This window comes from Plectropomus leopardus, chromosome 4 (genome assembly GCF_026936395.1).
Source record: "Plectropomus leopardus strain MGB_pleo_1.0 chromosome 4, ASM2693639v1, whole genome shotgun sequence".
Classification (NCBI taxonomy): domain Eukaryota; kingdom Metazoa; phylum Chordata; class Actinopteri; order Perciformes; family Serranidae; genus Plectropomus; species Plectropomus leopardus.
The window spans coordinates 29337501-29358653 of record NC_142179.1 but is presented as its reverse complement, the minus strand read 5'-3'; the positions used below and the strand labels follow the sequence as shown (position 1 = coordinate 29358653).

Sequence of the window (21153 nt, the reverse complement as noted above, 5' to 3'; positions counted from 1 at the left end):
ACAGAAACAGAGAGAGGGGAGGTGGGGGCTGAATCTTCAGTCACACCAATGACATCACCAACTCTCCCAACTGGGGTCACTTTGTGTCATATTCTGACTGACTTTGATGTGACCCAGTTCCAAGAAACCCTGGTCCTCTACTCAGTCAACCACATGATTGTGTCTTACACAAGAGTCTACAGGCACCCGCTGGGCAAGAGCTGTGATAGATCAACCTGTCATGAAACAACACACACACACATACACAACGGTTTGTGCTAAAAGAAGAGATGTAGGGAGCATTCGGTGGGCAAGTGCAAGTGAAAGACAGCTAGCGTAGAATTTGCTCCGGTGTCTCCCCCCCCAGAGTCTGCTGTTATCTAAAGGCAGCTCATTAACAGTGTATGTTGTAAGAGGCTTAGCTTACACCACCCACTTGTTTCCTGTGCCAGCCTGACAGGTCCTGGCAACAGGACAGCCTCTCTAAAGGGTTGTGGGGAGGAGTGGAGGGGGGGTGTTATTAACAGGCACAGAGCCAACACCTCCTGGTATAACCTTGGACATGGGTTCAGAGGTCTCTGCATCTCATCGCTTAATGGAGGCAGTGGGACAACAAGCACACGTCCAAGCCAAAGGAGAGGAAAGGACAGCTGTTTACAGCCCTGTCATTTCAACCCTCATATTAATCAGAAAGACTGATAGAAATGCTTTATTGAATAATGCTGTTGATAAGTGATAGCTGGTTTATCAGTTGTTTACAAGTTTAACTTCCCATGTATTATTCAAAAGACTATTTATTTATGTGTGCTCATAGCCAAGATAAGAATATGCATATAAAAAAGTCACTGAAAATATAAAGAAGTATTCAGAAAAGTTACTTATCTGCTAATATTAAAAACATTTGCTAAAGGGGCTGGAAAAGCAGTGCATCGTCTAGCAGATGTAAGAAGACGTGCTATATTCACCGAGAATTTATTAATGGCAGTATAAAAAGAACTACCACAACAAGCAAAGGTGATCTTCAAGTCTGAGCTGCTGGTGTCTAAAAGCTGCTGCGCACCTACAACCTGTCAAGTGTTAAAGTGGAAGAGGTTTTTCAGCTGAAATATTCATCGCTGCCACTAAAAGGCATCGCTGGCAGAGCTTCTCCAAGAAAGAAAAGAATACCAGCGGCCGGCCTTACTCGCTCCAAGAGGACTGAGACACATGACCGACACCTATTAACCTTTTACAGCCGTCTCCCGAGAGAGGAGGAGGGGGCAGACAGCCCCACGAGTCAGACACCCTCCAGAGTGCACACAAACATGCACGTGCTCAGACAAACAAAGACTCAAACAGTGGCATAATTTCACACACACACATTCAAGCAAGTAAGAAAAGCACTCTGCACTTGCTGAACCTGAAGCAATAACAATGCTATTCATTAACTGAGAGTCAAAGGTCACTTTGTTACGACCTCCTTGTTATGACCTTATCCCATCATAGGCAAGCACACCAAGCACAATCCTAAGTAGCTCTGGTTTACTCAGGGCCTTAGCTGTTGAAGCAACACACATGGAACAAACATCCAATCAGCAGCAGCGATACTGAAGCAGGTGGCAGCCTCACAGCCAATCAGGACACTGTATTCCCATTAGCTCCTCCCAGAGAAAGTCCAATCAACACCTGGTGCAGCCAGAAAGTGGTTGTTCCTGTCTGTCACATGCCTGTCACTCCAGCCGCCGTCTCGTGGCCCTGCGGTGGATAACAGTATCAGACGGTCTGATCTCCAGAGGGCCAGCCGGGAAGCTCTTCAGGGCTGGGCCTTCCGATCCAGAGCAGACGAGATGAAAACAGCTCAGACTTGGCGCTCTTCCTGCCAGCTGGCTTGATACTTGAGCCGGTGTCAGGTTGACATGCTCCAAAACAGCACATGCTCCTGGCCTCTCCCCTCCTTCTTCTTCCCTCTCACTCTGTCCTCCCTGTGCTTCGGTGAGTTGCTGGTCTGTTCTTCTCTGCCGCGTCTCTCCCCAATGGCGGTCGTCTGGGAAGACTTCCACAGGAAAGTGGGACTGTGGGGCGGTGCTATGTGCTCAGCCTCTCTCTCCCCTCATCTGATCTCTCCTCTATCTCTCTTTTTTTCTCTTCCCTCCCTCTCTCCGTCGGTCCGTCCCTCCCCCTACCTCAGTCTGCCAGCAGGCACCGCGGCACGCACGCACTCACACACACACACACACACACACACACACACTCTCCGCAAACGCATGAGTGAGTACATACTCGCTCGAACCCTCTCTCTCTCTCTCTCTCTCTGTCTCTCTTGTTAATACTCTAGCACACAGACGCAAACACACACTCAGGCAGTCCAAGAGTAAACAGAGAGCAGAGAGAGAGCAGCCTGGAGAGAGAGGAAAGATATAGAGAGAGAGCAGAGCCACTGAGCCAAAGAGACAATAGAGAAAGGGAAAAGATACAGAAGTAGAGAGTAAGCAAAGAAAGAAGAGGGGAAGGGAAGGGAGGGAGGGAGGGAGGGAGTTGATGTTGATACCATGAGAAAGCATAAAGGCTTTCACATTTTTCCTGACTGACCTGCTTTTCATCTTGAATGTGACCTCTCTGCAGTCTATAACAACACAGAGTGAGGGGAGAGACAAAGTGAGTGGGGGAAAGAGGCTCTTGCCAAATCTTCCGCGGCTCTTGCCAATCTGGGCCGGTGCCATCTCCCATCCGAGAGAGACGGACAGAACAAGAGACAGAGATAGAGCAACAGTGGAGGAGAAAGACGGGAAAAAAATAATATGCCATTCTCTACCTGCTGCTCCTTTAAATGGGTTCTTCCAGCAAGCAGAGCAGGGGCCATTATCCAGCTGCCTGCCTGCCTGCACCCAAGCAAAGCCTGCCAGATTAGTGCACTTATATAAACGCCAGCCAAGAAGGGTGCACATGCAAACACACACACACACACACAGCTTGGACTGGGTGCACACAGACACAACCTTTGCTACACATATCTTGCACACACACAGGCAGGCAGAGCTGGTGGGTTTAAGAGAGAGGCATTACAAAGACTGGCCTTCCCTTCTATGAGGTACCAGTCTTTATGAGCAGTGAAGGCAAGAGGGATCCATCTCCGAGTGTGGCCATGCCATCCTCGAAGGCAGCGCTGGCTGGTGCTGCCATGCTGGAATGCCGATGCCCTGCCAGGCAGTATAAATGCCATTATTCAGATCTGTTTAGCTCAAGGGGATAAACACATTAGCATCAGGACACCTAAGCCTCTGTAAAACATATACATGTCAAGCACCTGCAGGGGAGAGCACCTTGACAAGCTTATTGAATACTATGAGGAAATGGGGGGCTGGGGGGGGGGGGGTCTTGGAGAGTTCTCAGAAGGGGAATCCCTTTTGGCAGATGTGGGGGTGGTTGTTAGAACTGATGAAAAACGGCAAGAGCAGCTCCTCCTCTTCGGCCCTCAGGACTGTAGCTGGGGCTCTGTGGTTGTGGTTACATAAGCTCTTCATAGAAGCCCTGCTCCCACCAAGCTGCCAGGCTAATCCCCTGGGATGGAGAGCCCCACTAATCCCACTGCAGGAGAATGGAACTGAAGACATTAACCAGGATTACTACACAGGACCGTGTTCAAGCCAGGCCAGCGCCAGTTATCGCAAAATAACCCCTTAATACACAAACCAGCACACATACACAAACCCCAAATTGCAAGGAGACACCACACACAGACACACAGCGTGAGGCAGATGCGATAAAGGACGGCCAAGTGTGGTTTCAATATCACAGTCAAGCTGCTGATAGCTGCTTGCAAGAGGCATCTACTGCTGATTACAAGGAAGAACAGGTTAACTTAGGCAGAAGCAGAACTGAGAGTCACACAAAGCAAGATGACACATCATCTACAATTGGCCACAAAGCAGCCACTTCGCAATGAAATTGTGTTGACTCAAGTGCAGAAAGCAGGACTTGACATTACAACGATGGTACTTAGCCACGTAAGACCAAGATTTTAAAAATCATCTGTCAAAAGATGCATCTGAGGCTGCCTATTGGCAATGTTATATATTTATAAACATTAACATTACTGCCTGCAACACCCATCACCTTTTCTCGGAACATATAAATCTGTCTTTTTTTTTAAATACCCAAACAGATAAGAACCAGTTTGGACCATCAATCTGGTGTAACAGATCAGTGGGGAATTCCTGTGCAAAGAGCAGTACACATTAGAAACCACTGCTGAGGTGAGGAGCTCATTATATCAGTAACTGAGACTCGCAGACTGCAACGTAACAAACACTGTCTGAGTACTCTCACAGACTGCCGGTGCTCGGAAAATGGGCAGAATGTCAGCGACCTCTGTGAATCAGCCATAGGCTTCTGGGTAATCTTCAGTCAGAGACAATAAACAGGTTGAGTTAATGACTGCTGCATTTGCAGGGGCTGGCTGATAAGAGACAGACTTTACAGCCAGCTTGATAAAAAGACAGGCTGCCTTGACCCAGAGAGCTGGGGAAACAGCTCCAAAGAGCAACAGACCAAGTCCAGGCAGACTGACACATGCATGCATAGACACAACCTTGCAGCACGTGGCGGTTGCTGTCTCACTAACAGGAAGTCACAGCCGCATCACTTGTCTACGGTTTGAAAAAAAACTGTGCTTGAGCTGCTGCTAGTGTTCTTTCTTTCTTTCTGCAACTCTATAATGCACAGCAATTGGAGTTATTGGAAGTTACACTTTGCAGAAAGAAGAAGGTTTTACTCTGTATTACCTTTTTTGGCAGTTTCCATCTCTTCTTCAGTCCAGCGAGAGCTCTCATTCATCTCCAGATTGGCTGTTCAAAAAAAATAGAGAACCACCAAGTTAGAGAAGGCGGGAGGAGGGGGTGGGGGAGGGCACTTGTCAAAAGTCAGTTAGGGAGTGACTGACAAGAGGAAAGGAAGGAGAGAGAGAAATTAGAGAAGAAAAAAGAATAAGAGGGTGGGGGGCAGGGTAGCTTGTGCCGCTTGCCAGTGAGGCACTGCAGCGTGGGTCGCTAGGGACTGTTTGTTTTAGATGGAGGAAGCAGGAAATCCAAGGAGAGAAGTCAGTTAATGATTATAGACATAACAACTGGCTTCTTTCCCTGCACAGCCCATAAGCGGGGGCCGACCCTGGCCCTGCCTGGCAGACAGCGGAGTGGGAGCCTGTGCTCTGTGTCCTCTACGTGGACCTGTGAAGGGCACTGTGGGCCAGCTCGCACCGTCGCCAACAGGGGAACAAACAGTGGCGGAGGGGGGCCACTGTTGAGAGCCCCTACAGCCCAAGTCACCTGGGGATTCCCTGTGACTAAACCTGTGCTGCAGGAGCGACTGCAGCATATACACACAACTGCTGAAACATCAAAAATCCCTGATAGCCTGCAGCAAGAGTGTTAGTGTGGGCACGGCTGACTTGCCATCTGTGAGGAAACAAAGAGCTAAGCGGGGGGGACACTGCTGACACACTGAATATTTCGCCCTTAAATAATACTTTTGTCTTTTGCAAACAGATGGTATTTAAACTACACATCTCATGCAGGCACAATTTTCCACTGTTTTGATTTCTTATTATGCCGTTTATGAGTGTCACTTAGGCAAAAAGTGGGTAGTGCAGGACTGAATATGAATAAGTGAGGACAGGAGGAACAACAGTGCACTCTTGTGGTGTGGGACAGGACACCACAACGAGATCAAAGGGGACAAAGTCAGCCCTGTATGATGGAAGTGAAATACGAATCTGACCCCGAGCTGTTGTTTAATTGCTACAGACAGATATAAAATGATTCTGTCTACTATATTGCTTTTAGTTATTTTATCATCTCAATGTCTTGCACCAAATTAATCATTAATCACGTCTGTGCGTTTATCAGGTACAATACATTACGACGGTTTTTGCTGACACAATTCACTTCATAATGTTTACCCAAATCACCCTTTCCAATTACAGTATGCATTGTGCTTGTAGATGCATGCAAAATTTATTTGAACGCTAAAATAACACTGGACAGAGGAGCAAATTGGTACTAATTTGCAGTGCAGACAAGACTGACCGAGCTCATTGTTGAGTGGCGGCGTGGTGGTTTCCTCCACTTCACTGGTCATCGAGCGGGTGATGCGGCCTTTGCGGCGCCCCTGGCTGTTGGCTGTGCGTCGACCCTTGAAAGCCACAGCGGGTTCTTTGTCCTCTGCATCTTCTCCAGAGGTGTCGTCCCTGTGTTCCAGAAATGTCAACATGGTCAGCAAGAAACGCACTGGGGTGTTAGAAGGTGTACATGTGATGGGTCACTAAGGAGTTAAAGCCCAGTACACAGTCGCCGAATTTTTAGGCAGCATTGCAGCACAAACAAGAATCTAATTTGATATTGCTTTGCAACCCTCTAAATTCTTGGCGATCCTCAGGGTTCCCCCATCGCAACAGAATATTGGATTGTAAATATTGAACATGTTAAATATTTGTGATTAGAAAGTGGTGCAGCCAGAATGAACTTCAGAGCAGAACAGAGCATGTTAAAAAACACGTTTAATATACCTAACACCTTAAGAAAATCTGGCAGGATGATCTTTAAAAACACTGAAAAAAATCAGGGCTTTGCTCACAATTGTTGGGAGGGGGAATCAAGCCAAAAATCAGCTTGATTCTCCTGTACTGTGTAACTGGCATTAAGAGGGAATTTGGCCTTCTGTGCTCTGATTAATTTAGCATGCTATTAACACACCAGTCATAATTTTGTTTTAATGAAAACTCAAATGCTGGCATTTGTACCAGGTGTTCCTCGCCACTGTTTTGGAAGAATAAAATGCAGAATTAACCAAGACCGCCAGCTGCATGAACACAGACATTAGTCTATTAGCACATGCAAAATAAGACTTCCATTAGCACGTGCAGTACAATCTCCGCTAACACACAAGCAGGTTTGGTCTTCAAATGGATAGCAAAAAAAAAAAAAAAAAAGTATTTAGAAATAATAATTTGACTATCTTAGTAAAATACTGTTACCTCTCTAATGCCTGTCTAATATTTATTGTTATTCTGAATAAAATTTTTAAAAAAAAGATCATTGAAATATTGCTTAATGGAAAAAGTCCTAGATCTATATAAATATCTATGTGCCCTAATTCCTGAATGACCACTTCAATGGGTTTTTTTTTATGTCTTGTGATTTACTCTTGACTTATCTAATTGTCTGTGGCTGTCATATACATATTTTAATTTGATTGCTGCCCTCGCTGCAGGCAGGTGCCTCTTGAACTAACAGGCAAGCCAGCTTTATAAGTGACATATTTTCTTTTTAAATAAGTTCTGTTCGCTGGGTCTAATTCCTGCCGATATGAAGAGTATTTCATGTGGATTTCAAAAGGGAATTGATAAATAATTTAAACAAAACTGTGAAGTGTTTAAAATGACAATGGAATTTGGTGCAGCAGTAGGTGGTAAAATGAGTGTTTAAGCACCGCCCACCCACTGGGCCAAAGCAGTCAACAAAGGGGAAACACTGCAGTGCATTGACATCAGTGCCACCAACCTCAGCAAAGACATGTTTGTTTACATGGGGACAGGTGACTAGAGATTGCTGCAGACTGAAACACAAACTTGAAAGACCAAATGTGAACGTCTATACAGACACTGCCTTTTCTTCCTTTTTTTCCCCCTCCAAAATAATTTATCGAGTGTCAGCACAATGGCATGCCAGGAGACAGCCACTGAGTTTGAACCCACTGCACCTCCATTCATCTCCCCCCAGCACCATTAATCTTGCTGAGGGGAGCCGGTGGCACTCTAAATATAGGCGAGCCAGCTGTGCCAGGGACAAGCAGGCAGCAGGGTGCGCTGGGAGTCACGGAGTCCCCTGGCCTTGCCTCAGAGCAGGGAGGCGGCAGGCAATGCTTCATCATCATCTCCCAGCCCGATACAACTGCTTAGAAATACGACCTGCTATTACTTGAACCTACTGTAACGTCAGCTGACATCATAATAAAGTGCACGAATACAGACATAGACAGTTGGATTCATCGATTAATTTCCAGGCACAAAAAAAAAAACCAGTGATATTCCATCTGTTGTTTTTGCATCCTTTACTGGCACTGTGCCTGAAAACACCTCCTCCACCACTGCACCCACCCACTCGCCCACCCACACACATACGCACACTCCTCATTACAAAATGACATTTCAAATTTACAGCTAGGTAGTCATACTACTTATTTCCCCCCCTTAAAAAAACCCAGACTTTCAAAATAAGCACAGAATTTTAAAAATGACACTTGGCTTTCCATTGGGAAGGGGAGAAGCATAAACAGGAAAACAGCTGTTTTAATAGGGAGAACTAATGGACGCTTGTATTTGCCGTAGGTGGAAAGTCTGGCTGTAGGTGAGGGAGTGAGAGCTCAAGGGTTACAGAATGATTTGATTCCCAGATCCACTCCTCTTAGCCAAAACTTACTCCTACTCCATCTGCTGAAGCCTGACCTGGAATAATTCTAAAATAGTGTGATGGAGAATTTGGGAAAGTGAGAAGATTGCTGCAGCTGTATAGGTACAGGCTCATGCGATTGTGGTGGAAATGCTTTCACTCGGCTGAATCTTTTCCTCTCACTCTGTCAGCGTGCTTTTCTAATGAATCAGTCAGTTAAGTCAGCTTTGCAGCACACAGTGTTTGGACTTATAAATTCAAAAAGTCTTTGGTGCAAATGAGCGATGGCTCAGGCATGGTAAGTTTGGTCAGTATTAAAAAGTGACTCACTTCATTCCATCTTCTTTGTCTTCGGCTTCATTTTTTTCTTCATCCCTCTCTCCCTCCTTCTCTTTCTCCTCCTTCTCCTTCTCCTCTTGGCTGCTCCGGTTCACTTGTTGCTGCTGTTGTTGCTGCTGCTGGCCGTGCTGAGAAAAAGGAGACCGACACAATAAGGCATGAGATAATCCCAGGTAACGGGACACACGGACACACCAACAAACACCCTGACCTGTCCTGTTTCTCCTGTATACTTCTGACACATACGCTTACATGTGTGGGCCATAGCCTGTAAAATAAAGCTGAGGGGCTTGACAGCTCTCCAAAAGTGAAGCAAAAAACATCTCAATCCTTGGTGGCTGTACATGTTAAATACATTTTCCCAAAGATGCCTTTTGTCATTTCAGGTAGTTTTTATCATGCTGAAGTAGCATAAAGCATTTGTTTTCTGGTAAGCTTGGTTTTAGTTAGTTATTTAACACTATAAAAAGGAAGTTTGACAACATAATTGACAGATGTGTGCGCTAATCTGTGTGCCTGTGACTGACAGTGCTGTGCACCATTGGTCTTTCAGGTGTATGAGCAGAAACTTAACACCATAAAGATCGCTACTACAAAGACTCTGGTGGCAAATTATGTCACCAGTGCAAGATAGCAGTGGCTGTGTCTAAAATATTTTTCAGGCCTCCACAAAGTGCGCTGGGCTTAGGAGCCAATTTTTGTAGAAGTATAACAGTAATATTACAACTTCCAAGTCTGTCACAGCATGCTGCGGGGCCCAAAAAGACTTTTCCCATTGACTCACACTGAGAAAAAGACGTATGTAAATCAGTGGATTCTTCCACTACCATCCATTCAGTCAAATAATATCTAGAAAGTCTAGAAGAGCCACAAAATTATACCATGTTATCCCTATTCAAGTTAGTAGAGCGCTAAACTGGAAGTAGCTGACTAGGCTGGTGGAAGTTTCTGGTGCACCTCCTCTTTGGGCCCAATGACACGTCATCCGGGTATTTTCATACTGCTGAAAAAGAGCCTTTTCTTCTTCACGTACAAATGAGCAACTTTCATAGGAATGAACAGGATCTCACCTCCTATGCTGTATCCAGTTCTCTTAATACATCCATGGATATTTTGGCTTCATTTTTGTGAAGTGGAAGGAAGTGGAGAACTCTATAACCAGTCATCTGTGTGGACGTGCTAAAGCGCACAACTGACTTTTTTTGCATGAATCATTTTGCACAGTGTTCAGGTGTTGTTCACTATAGAAAGTGACAGTTTCACTTCAGCAAGTTCATCCAATCTTTCTGTATGTTTACATGCCACAATATATGACTTTTAACCACGTACATTTTCTGCCTGTAAGCAAACAGTGAGTGAGGCGACACTTCCTGTGGCAGATGGGACTTCTAAGACATTATTCAGTCAAACGTACTTTTGGCACACTGCTGCAGACGACATGATGTCTGGCTGTTTTTTCTGATGAGATAACAAAGCAAACCGCACTGTGGTGTTTGCAAAAAAATGAACTGATACCTAGTTTTGACATTTCAAATACTTTGTTTTACTTGTTTTAAGCATTGACTTTTGAATCCTATTCATTTTCTGTATAGACAAAACAAAACAGGATACGAAAGTTCTGAAATATGCTCTTCGAGCACTCAGAACCACTTCCTTACCAATTTCCTGTCTGTCTGGGTTTTTAGGGTTAGAGTTCAGATTAGTACAGACATGCAGTCTGACCAAAGAAACCGTAAACACTGCTTAATATTGACCAAGCAGAAATACTAGCATGGAGTAGAAGTTCTGACTAGATTGATGTATTTGCAGTAGCTACCTTTTGGGCTAATGTTCGTCCAAAGAACATAAACGTTTGTTGATCTCTTTACTACGAATATGCACTGAAAAAAGACACATTACATGTGGCTCCTGGCAAGGGAACATAAAAAGGAGCCAAAACGAGAGAATGAAAGGCAGGAGAGAAACCATGAAAAAGAGGGCGAGTAGAGCTTGATGGCAGGGAGAAGGGCAAGATCAAAATGCACCTTTGATTCACAGAAGCTGCCTTTATCTCCATTTGCACCACATCACTAATGTCCTCTCCCTCCCTTTGAAATTAACTCAGACAGAAAACAAATCAAAGCCGTAACTCAGTCGGATGTAATGGTCAACCAGCCTCATGTTCTATTCCCCAGACACATCAGCAGCCTAATAATCTCTATCCACCCTAACTGTAGAGATTTGTTAGCACTGTTTCTAAATCTCCCCGAGGCTGATCCAGAGACAGCCCTACAGAAAGTGTCTTTTTAAAGAAGACAACAGAGCAGCCACTCCACTACAAAACTGTGAGGAAAAAAGGGCTGGAAACACATTAACATTTGCATCAGACTATTACTTACACCCTCCATTTCTCCACTACCCAAACATAATCTCTATTAGCATTTGCAGTGATTCTGACATACAGCGCTGCACTTTCTGTTCCTCTTCTGTTGCTACCTCCCTCTGTGACCGCAAGCCATTAGTGCTAGCTGCTACTCAAGAGATGTGGTGCAAACCGCCAGGTAATGAGCAATGGTTTCTTCAGGAAAGATGAGGAGACACCGTCCTCGTGCCCGCAAGGAAAGGTCGCCAGTAAATTAATGTGCCATTTCTTTAGCGCCTGCCACCAGGAAGTTTAACAGCTAGCACCTGATCTGAGGCTAATAACTGGGAGCTCATTAGCAATAGAAATGACCTGTGTTTAAAAAACACTGGCAGAATGGAAATAGTGCTGACATGATGGGGTTGAGCGAATTGTGGCACTTGATCAGCACAACCGTGTGACCTTTGGCGGGTTACTGAACTCTTCATCATGGGAGTTCAGTGGCTTAGACTACCTCACGGTTAAGAAAAGACGTCACCCTTGCTCCAGTGCTGGTAGTGAGCTTAAGTTCGTGCACACAGGACTCATTTTAACCGATACAATGCCCCATTTTCAGTAGTTTTCAAAGAGTTTAAATCCATTTGCATGCTGTTTTTGCGCGCCAGATGTGAAGCCACATGTAAGCCAAAAGACAAAACACATTCAGCACCATATAGACAAAGTGTCTCTGTGGTATAACTGGATAAAATCAGAGATGAGTCTCTTTAAGTTACATCCACTGTACATGGGATTAATCGTGGAAAAGCTACTAGCAGTGCCAAACTTGTTTGACAACAGAGAATGGCATTAGGCCTGTAGTTTAATGGCTGAAATGGTAAACAACTTTTTTGCCAACTAGCGCATGGCGTTAGTTAGTTAGATAAGTGGGTGCAGCTGACTCCCTGGTTGCCAAGCAATAGCAAAGGGAGACTTCTTAAAAAAGATGCAATGATGGCCCTCAGATTCCAACAAAGCTTGTTGTGCATCTTTTTGAACTATTAGTTCAAAGGGTGAGAATACCTGGCTTCTTCCTCTGCGTCTGTAGTTCCTCCGCACTATGTTCTTATAGTTTTCATTCTTTTTGGTCAGGTAGTAAAAGAGCACACATTCCGCCACCGTCTGAAACATGAGAGAAAACATTTTTAACTACCATTTTCTGAGCATTACCAGAGTATTATGCAGAAAAAAACCACACAAACAAAAATCACTACCTTTCTCTCCAGAAAAGATGCAATCAGTCCAAAGTTTTTGGGGTGCTGGATGAACCTGTGGGAGCAAAACAAAGAATCTCTAGTAACCCGCTAACAGAATGGCTGAAAATCATTGGCAGTTTCTGAGGAGGTGACGTGAGTGCTGACGCAGAAAAAGAGAAATCTGAATCAAGATTAGCTGACTTTGAAAAAATAATAAAAGAAAAAAAGGATCCTAAAAGAATCCAAAACACCTGGCATCTAGCAAATGATTAAAAATTACATCAGGCAAACACTAGTAATGAATTATCTATGTTTTAGATCAAAGTTATTAAAAACAGAAACTGAAGCTCTTCCTTTTTCATGTGGGCAGACTTTAAATTCACTGATTTCACTGTGTGGGTTTGATCGGATTCAGCAGCTTGAAACGCCTCCACTCGTTTCTCACGAAAGAGGAAGATTCACTTCCTCACCAACAATTTACTGACCCTTTATCGGTCACACGTACTTCACAGGGAGAAGAAGATTTACTTCATCTTGTTGCTTAGAACGAAGCTCTTGAGCACTTTCCTAAGAAATGAGAATGGAGCTGGAAGATTCTATGGGATAATATGGGCGTTAACTGTGAAAAGCCTAAAATAAATAGGCTGTTCATACATTGTATTCTTGCTTCAGAATACTCAAGCTAAAAGGTTACAAATTTTAGGTGTACATGTGGCCAACCAAACGCAGTCTAGCTGCTCAGAATTGAACATAAAATGAGATATTTTTCTATTCAAAGAAGAAAAAAATGTTGTCTGCTGCCATGAGTTTACTGAAGTGTTGTGCTTACTTCTCTCTGAACGTGTCCTTCTCCTGCTCGCTCCACATGTTCATAACCTGCCGGTCCTTATACACCTTCATGGGATCGTCCATCAGTCCGTTCATGTTGATGAACTTGATGCGCTGTTGCTCGGCGTCAAACAGCATGGGAGGGATGACTGCCAGCTGCCGCATCTGCTTCTCCGTGTTCTGACGTACACAAATGCCACATGCGAGACACACACAGAAACCAACATCCTGGAATGAGTGGGTTGGCCTCAAGAGGGAAACTATATGACAGCATGCTGCTTATATTGACATGCACTGTATGAATGAGAAGTCATGTCTTCAAAAGTTCAGTAGGGCTAAGGCATGTTCCATGTCAAATATAAACTCCCTTAATACAGAAATCTCTTTTGTCATTCTTCAATTTACAACCTAGAAAAAATGTTACAGATGAGATAATGTCTGAGGTTAGGATGGGAGTGAAGAAAAGGCTCTGTGCTATGTCAAGGAAGTAGAAAAGAATTTCTTGAGTTGAGGCAGGGGAATTGGACAATTGGACACACTGCTCATCTTAATGGGACCAGGCTGACATGAGAGGAACAGGTCTAATGTGTGACTGGTAGATATTACAGCAATGTCTGCTTGGAGTGATCCTCCACCGTTTATCGATAATGCTGACTCACTGTCAGCTGGCAAATCTCCTGCATAGACTTGTAACATTAATGATGACATGATGGCAAGACATTTATCTGGTGAGGTCAGTAAGCGTTAATATAATCGAATATATAATGTATGTTTTTCATTAAAAATATCTTAACCACGTAGGTGGAATCAGAAGGTCATATTTGGTTTCAACTGGACGTAAAATATGAGCTTTAGATTCTTGAAATGTAACTACAACGGCATTGTCAGCTTAAACAGTATGAATTCAAGAGGTATATTTGAAGTCAAACCAATTTTATCTACAGAATTATGTTCAGTGGGCTTGAACGATTACTAAAACGCTTTTTTAAACATGACTGACTCTTTCGATAACGACATATTTGAAAAAGCATTTAAATCTGCAGGTGACTGCATGGTTGTGTTTTGTATCCCATGCTCATGTTTACCATTCTGTGCCTCAAAGTTTAGATCCATCATAGTTATTATACAGTGGACGAGTACATAGACAGTAATTACTGCTGCAGCAACAGCTGGCGCTGTGTGTCGCCTGTGCATGATATAAATGGAGGAAAGAGAAACGAGGGAAGACTGTAAGAAAAGAGACAGGCAGTAAAAACCGCCAGAAACTATCAAAGTTTCGGGAGAATTTCAATTGAAAGCAGCTGCGCTGCTGTGCCTGCCGCTGGGCTGTGGTGGCCTTAAAGGGCTAGTATTTAGCTTTGGCTAGCTCTTCTAGCTTAGCTACCACAAATATTCCAGTGGCATACCAGAGCATCTGTATAACAGCTGTATGAATGCCATTATTGAGTGACATATGCCTCTGAAACAAAACTAGGTTGCAGTGATTTAAGAAGGCTTAAGTCACATTCCAGCAGGCTGCATGTTTTTATGATGATGTTTCTATTATCCTTACTACTGTGTACTGCAAGTAAAATTAAACTGCATTCATAATTATTACTGCCAAGTTTACTGTATATATGCACACACATATATGTGTATACACACAAACACACACACACACACACACATATTCATATATACTCATACTATGTTTTAGTTGAGCAAAAATTTGCTAATTTTATGGGGAAAACAATAAAATGCTCAATTAATGAACTTTTTTTCCTATTTACTAAAATATAGACATTTGTATTTCCAGGTTTCAAGTTTATTTATCTACCAAAACAGCTCCAGTTTTTGGAGCTGGTTCTGTCCACGATTTTTGGAACCTTGGTGCTATCCAGCAAACCAGCCAGCTTTTACACCAGTTTTAACTGGAATTATCGTAATGAGGGGTGTGTTATCAATGGCGTCGCACATTTCACAACAGAAGGAAATGATGGAACAAAATGGTGGATTGCATTATTTACCTGCAAGCTTGTCTTACAGATACTTCTTTTAATCCAAAATACAATCACGGACCAACTATTAATGCAACACTGCATGCTTTTTTTTTCCTGGTGAGTTTTCACTTGACTTCTCCATCCCCTCTCCTAACCTACAGAATATGACACGCCCACAGATACAGTCACAGTTCGCGCCTCATTTTTGGTTCGAGCTGAGAACCAACTATTTGGGTTCTGAAGCAATTTACTTTCGATTAAGATGCTCTGGACTGTTCAAATTAAGGCGCAGGAACGGGAATGGAGGCCATTCCATGCTGGTGGAAAAGGGGTATCAGAGAGACTTCTGTCTTGGCTTATAACGCTCGACACAATCAGAAAACCAGACAACTGGCCACCACAGCAGTTCAAACTTCAAGAGTGTGATGGTGTAAATACACCTGAAATATTTCAGAAGAGGAAGTGAAGAGGCAAACCATCTTTAACAGAAGAGTTTACCTCGTGCTCTGATATTCCGTCAATGATCTCGGAGACCTCATGTTCACTGCGAGCTGCAGATGAGGTCAGTCCACCTCCTCTCTGCCCAACGCGGCTACAAAAGGACAAACACAAAACACCTGTCACTCAAAAATACCCACATATCCCTTTAAGTGAGCCAGCAACACCGCACAAATAAGCTAATCCACAGAAATGCTTTATAATGAGAGCAGCAAGTAGGCAACGAATCAAAGTGATTAACTCAGTTCCTGAAATAAAGTCTCTTTTACTCTGTCAACAGACTGGCTGGTGTGAAAAAGGGGGAAAAAATGATCACCTTTGCATGCGCTCCTGCAGCTCTCTTTGCTTGCGGATCTCTGGGAACTGTTTCTCGTAGTACTCCCGCACCTTGCTCTCCTTGGCGCGGCGCCGCGGGTTGTTTTCGATGCGCTCTACCTTCTTCTCCCAGGCTTCCATCAGCTGGTCATAGCGCTGGCAAAACTTCTGTTCCTGAAGCACCGGAAAAAGATAATGATTTCAGTCCACTGCAGATCTGCTTAAATATCATCACAATGTCATTTTTATCTTCCCCTTGATCTCAGGACACAAAATTAATGGGCCATTACGTCTGGCGAAATACAATTACAAAACATTTAACAGTTACTGATTAAGTTAGATATCCCCCAGAGCGCAGAGTGATATTTGAACAGTGAAACACTTATTGTTTTCAATAAGTATATTCAGTAGACTCTGAGTTTTCTGTTGTGTCCCGTAATGAACCTCTACACGTTCAGAGGGGGGCACGGTGATATGTTGGTATTCTTTGGGGAGTCTGGCCTTGAGCCAGGGCTCTGGCAGACGACAGCCCACCGTTTTCCCAGCTTCCTCGCGGGCAGGCTGTAAAGCAGACCATTAAACCTGGTGGAGACACGACCCTCAGTGGGCTCATAAACCATAACGTGATGTCTCCCCACGCTCTTGCCCACGACGAGCTGCCTCCCCGACTTTGACACAACACGAGGGATGACTGGACAGTCGCCCACAAATCAGACTTTGATACAGGTGCTGTTCTTTCTGGCTTCACATAAAGTTGTATCACATGCTGAACTGTGAACAGTTGTTGGCATCATCTCGGTGGTTGGAAGCAGTTAAAAAAAAAGAAGCTGTTTTTGATTCATATTTCCTACTCGTGAATGGATGCAAATTTCAGAGTAAAACTGTGGACCTGATTTGCGATAATGATTTTCTGTCAGGCCAGTTGATTTTAAGATGTCCGCTTGGCTCAAGCATGAGAGCTCACCCCATTGATCTCCGCTTTATTTATAGTCATGCTCTTTGGCTCAGTCTCCCTCAATCACTGGCAGACAAGAGCGCAGACTAACCCTGTACAATGCTCATTATAAGAGCTTGGCTGACAGTGAATTCAACAGATCTAAGGGTTTCAGATGACCGTGTGAGAGAATTTTTTTTTTCCTCTCAAAAACAATGGCTTCCCCAGGGCAGCATAAGAGCACTGACAACAGATCATATTCAGAGCTCTATTCCTCTTTGGTCTGCCTAAAATGGCCACTCACTTGAGGAGCAGCTGGCCCACTTTTACACTACTCATCCGTCATGGGCTAAGTCCCAGCAGAGTCAAAAATGTTGGATTCCCTACTTACCCACTGCTTACGAGCATGATTTCTCCTCTTGAAGTACAAGATGAGTTTCTTCCTCATCGCCTGATTTCTGAAAGGGTTTAAGAAAGAAAGGCAGGGAGAAGACAGAGCGATAAAAACGAGGTTAAGGTGAGGACATTCACAAAAACCCGCATTTCGGACAACGCTTTGGCTTTCATCGCAACTGTCACATAATAAATCTAAGATGATGTCCTCCAGATACTCGGGCACACATTTTTCCACCCTCTGCACTTTCTCTGCCTCACTTCTTTAACCAATAAACAACCCTCCCCCCTCCCATACACACACGCACACAAATACACACACACACACACACACACAAACACACACACACACACACACACACACACACACACACACACACACACACACACACACACACACACACACACACACAAACAATGCCTGTCCTTGTATGCCACCACCGCTCGATAAACTCAAACTAGCTTCTGGGTGGAAAGGACAGCGAGGTGAGCCAAACTTATAAAACTTGTCTGGGCTGGGAACAGCCAGCCACAGTGCTTCAAATAAAGGTCAGGGCCAGTAATCTCCTTAGGCAGCCACTCAGTTTGTCTCTTTCTTTGCTGCAAGACAGAATTTTATTCCTGACACTTAATCTGTCAGTTGTAAGGTCATGTTCCCCACTGATTAATGTAATCTTATCCTACATTAGTCACTTCTACTGAGCCGCAGGGGTCCTTCGGGTCACAGGCAAGGACAACAGACGAGGAAGTGGGCTACTGGTGGTTTATGAGTTTAGTGAAAATTGGGAGATAGTATGATAACATTTAGGGGTCTAGAGGGATAAACACACAGGATGACCTATTCTCCATTTCCCAAACATGTTATCTGCAATAACAAACCCCAGTTAAATCTAAACAGCCCTAACCCCCAACCTACAAAAACATCCCACACAAACAAACACACGCACATTAAGCCAAGCCATTGCAGCAGAGAGGGGACATACTGCCAAGTCCAGCTAGATAGTGTCCACACTTACCCTGGCATATAATGGGTGAAAACTAACTTGGTGTGGCAAAAACAGGACTGATAGATTAGGCCCTTAAAAGACAGAGATGGCATTGTCCTGTGGACACCAGATGGCAAAGGGATAGATCAGTGTCTCTGAACCGCTGCAAAAGGTTTCCTTTGTCCTGCTCTAAGCCTTGTGCCACTACTCAGATATCAGGGGACACTGTAATTTGGCATAATACCTCCAGAACATGACAGCTACAACATCCATTAGACGCACACTTTTGATAGATGTTCCCCAGTAGAAGTACAATGAACAAAATATTTTAAAATTTTAAAGTGTGAGTGTGTTTTCTTAGTGGTCTGATATTGGCAAACACATCATCAGCTTAGTGGTACTGCGTGCAGAAGATGAACCGGGATGGGGACTCAGATGCTGAGTGCTCCACAGAGATACTGGTACTCATCTATCCCAGCAGGGATGAGTGCCAAGGTTATCAAACCGGTTAGCAAAACAAAGAAGTCAATTGTGCTGGCTCAAAGCAACACAGTGGTATTTAATAACACACACACGGAGGGAGAGAGGAGAGTTTCCAGTTAATTGCTTTGAGGCAATAATACTGATCAAACGGTGCAGGGATCAAAAGGAGCGAAGACAGAGCCGTGTGTGGCGAAGAGGTCAGACACATCTTGTGGTATGCCACTGTGCCCAAACTGCAGCGCCAACGGTGGAGACGAGCTATTATAACCCCCGTGTAGCCCTTTGATGTGCCTCAGCGAATTATGGCTCTTAAAAGATTACAGAGCGTCATTGATAGATGTAGCAGAGCCATGCAGAATGGTGCACTCTCGGCTCCCCTAACTGCAGATATCTATTAAGATATGAAATCAATAACATCTATCAAACAATCATCTGACAGAATCTTGGATGCTGAGTAAGGCATCCAGTTCTTTATATTGTTTATATTTAATGTCATAATATCGGGAAAATAAATAAATGAATAGTCATTTTTGGCCATTTTTTAGAGTCAATTGCTATTTGTGTTTTTGCTTGTTTTAAATGATGCACATTTTGCTTGGGCACAGATGATCTGCAGCTCTGTCAGCAGCAAACAGAGTTAAAATAGGACTTGAAGCTGTTTCAGAGTCAAATTATTGCTTTTTTTTTTTTTTTTTTACCCAAAGCCTGTTTACTATGTGGTAAGAACATACATTAGATATGGCATACAAAACTTCTACCATCTTGTCAGCAAAATAGTGGCAGAAGAAAACAAACAGCAGCTGGTAATCAAATTCTGAAGCAGGGCTTTAATGGTTCATTTATTTGTACCAAACCATCACAGGACGGGGAGGGGGGGGGGTCATAGTTCGCTGCACACAGCCATGCGCAAAAACACACGGTACGTAGAGTGATGCACATGATGTGGAACCAAATGTTACAAGAGCAGGTTTTGCCCTAAAACTTTTAGCCGTACCCCATTAGCAACATATGCTAAGCTAAGCTCAGCAAGCGTATTGGCATGTGAGTCAGTCACACTATAGTGAGCATTAATGAAACGCAGAGGCTCGAAGATGAGCCTGCGGGTTCCTGGTCAGCTTCAACAGCAACAGAGAGAGTTGTGTATAAGACTAAGGTGGTGTGTTAGCGCTGTTCCACTGTTGTAGGGTTTGTGGATTCACACATCCAACATGATCACACACATTCAACAGCATCACCAGGTAGTGCCAAACACCAGGATGATAAATGTTCAAGTGCTTTGAATGCTTCGATATACCCAAGATGGAACAAACTGAAACACTCCTAATGCAGAAGTTTCATTTTTTATTATTTTATGTATTGTGTATTTTCAGTTTCAAAGCATAAGAGCTGCTTTTCAGTTTTATGGCTATTGTGACCTGTTGTCTTTTGAGAAAGCATTTGTTCTGTGCTTTTCACAGAGGTGTTCCTTTTCATGTAAGAAAAATAGCTGCCAGTAGGGAAAATGTTACCTCGGTCTCCAGCAAGAGAATTTTCACTGTCTTTGACACTTGTACTACTGTCCATTTAAAAAAAAAAGAAAACAAATGTACCCTTATGTGTTCAGGTTTTTTCTTACGCTGTACCAAACTCCTGTGTGCCATTACACACCCATCCTGAAGGACAAAAAACAACCTCTGCAACACTAAGTTACTACAGCCTTAAAGCACATTTTGTTGTGAGGACCTTAAATTTAACCGTGAGGTTTCTTACCATTTGGAAGTTTCAATCAATCCAATAGTTTTTTTTACAGAATGTAAAAGGCAAACACGGGTGTACCAAACCTTAAAGCTTAATGAGGTATCAAAATCAACATGCGGGCAAACACTACACTCACATTATACTAGAAATTGTAGGAATGGATTCAAAGAGAACGAACAGAACTTAAATGTGAGTTTTGTCATTTTCTTCACATTTTCTTCTACACAGTGATGGGCCAGCTGATTTCATTGCCACCATTACAGCAGGGTCGAACTCAAACTGAGCACTGTTTCATTAACAGCGCAGGTCCTTTCCCACAGGGTCTTTGAAGTATTTTTTTTACCCTGTGTGGTTGCCCTCGTTACACACGTTTATTCCAGTAAGTTTCATTACAAAGTTTACATAATGACAATTTCACACCCCCCTCTGAAATGCCATTCTTTGCAGTCTGCCAAGGGGGAAGGAGGAGTCGAGGTGTGAGGGTGGAGACAAGTGGCAAGTCTCTCTTCTCTCACAGTGGTAATATACAGCCACTACAGCAATTAATAGCTGCTAAGGTCATTAGGTTTCAATTTCTACTGGTAGCAGTTTTAGTTTATAGAGAATTTAAAAATGCAAGTATCTGTCAAGCAGAATACAAAAAATAGCTACAATAAATAAAATTAATAACAGGCCTGTAGTACAAGGCT

The 21153-nt window shown here is 43.6% G+C and overlaps 1 protein-coding gene across 7 annotated transcripts in view; it reads right to left on the bottom strand.

The window, feature by feature from the left end:
• ncor2 (nuclear receptor corepressor 2) overlaps positions 1-21153 on the bottom strand; it is a 105229-nt gene that overhangs the window by 34757 nt on the left and 49319 nt on the right. For all 7 annotated transcript variants that reach the window (XM_088077056.1, XM_088077060.1, XM_088077058.1 and 4 more), the window contains exons 9-17: positions 17257-17323; positions 15933-16105; positions 15617-15710; positions 13141-13319; positions 12330-12384; positions 12139-12237; positions 8730-8866; positions 6039-6199; positions 4740-4802 (exon numbers count right to left, since the gene is read on the bottom strand). In XM_088077056.1, the coding sequence (XP_087933182.1) occupies positions 4740-4802; positions 6039-6199; positions 8730-8866; positions 12139-12237; positions 12330-12384; positions 13141-13319; positions 15617-15710; positions 15933-16105; positions 17257-17323 (1028 nt within the window). The remainder of the gene's footprint in view (positions 1-4739; positions 4803-6038; positions 6200-8729; positions 8867-12138; positions 12238-12329; positions 12385-13140; positions 13320-15616; positions 15711-15932; positions 16106-17256; positions 17324-21153) is intronic.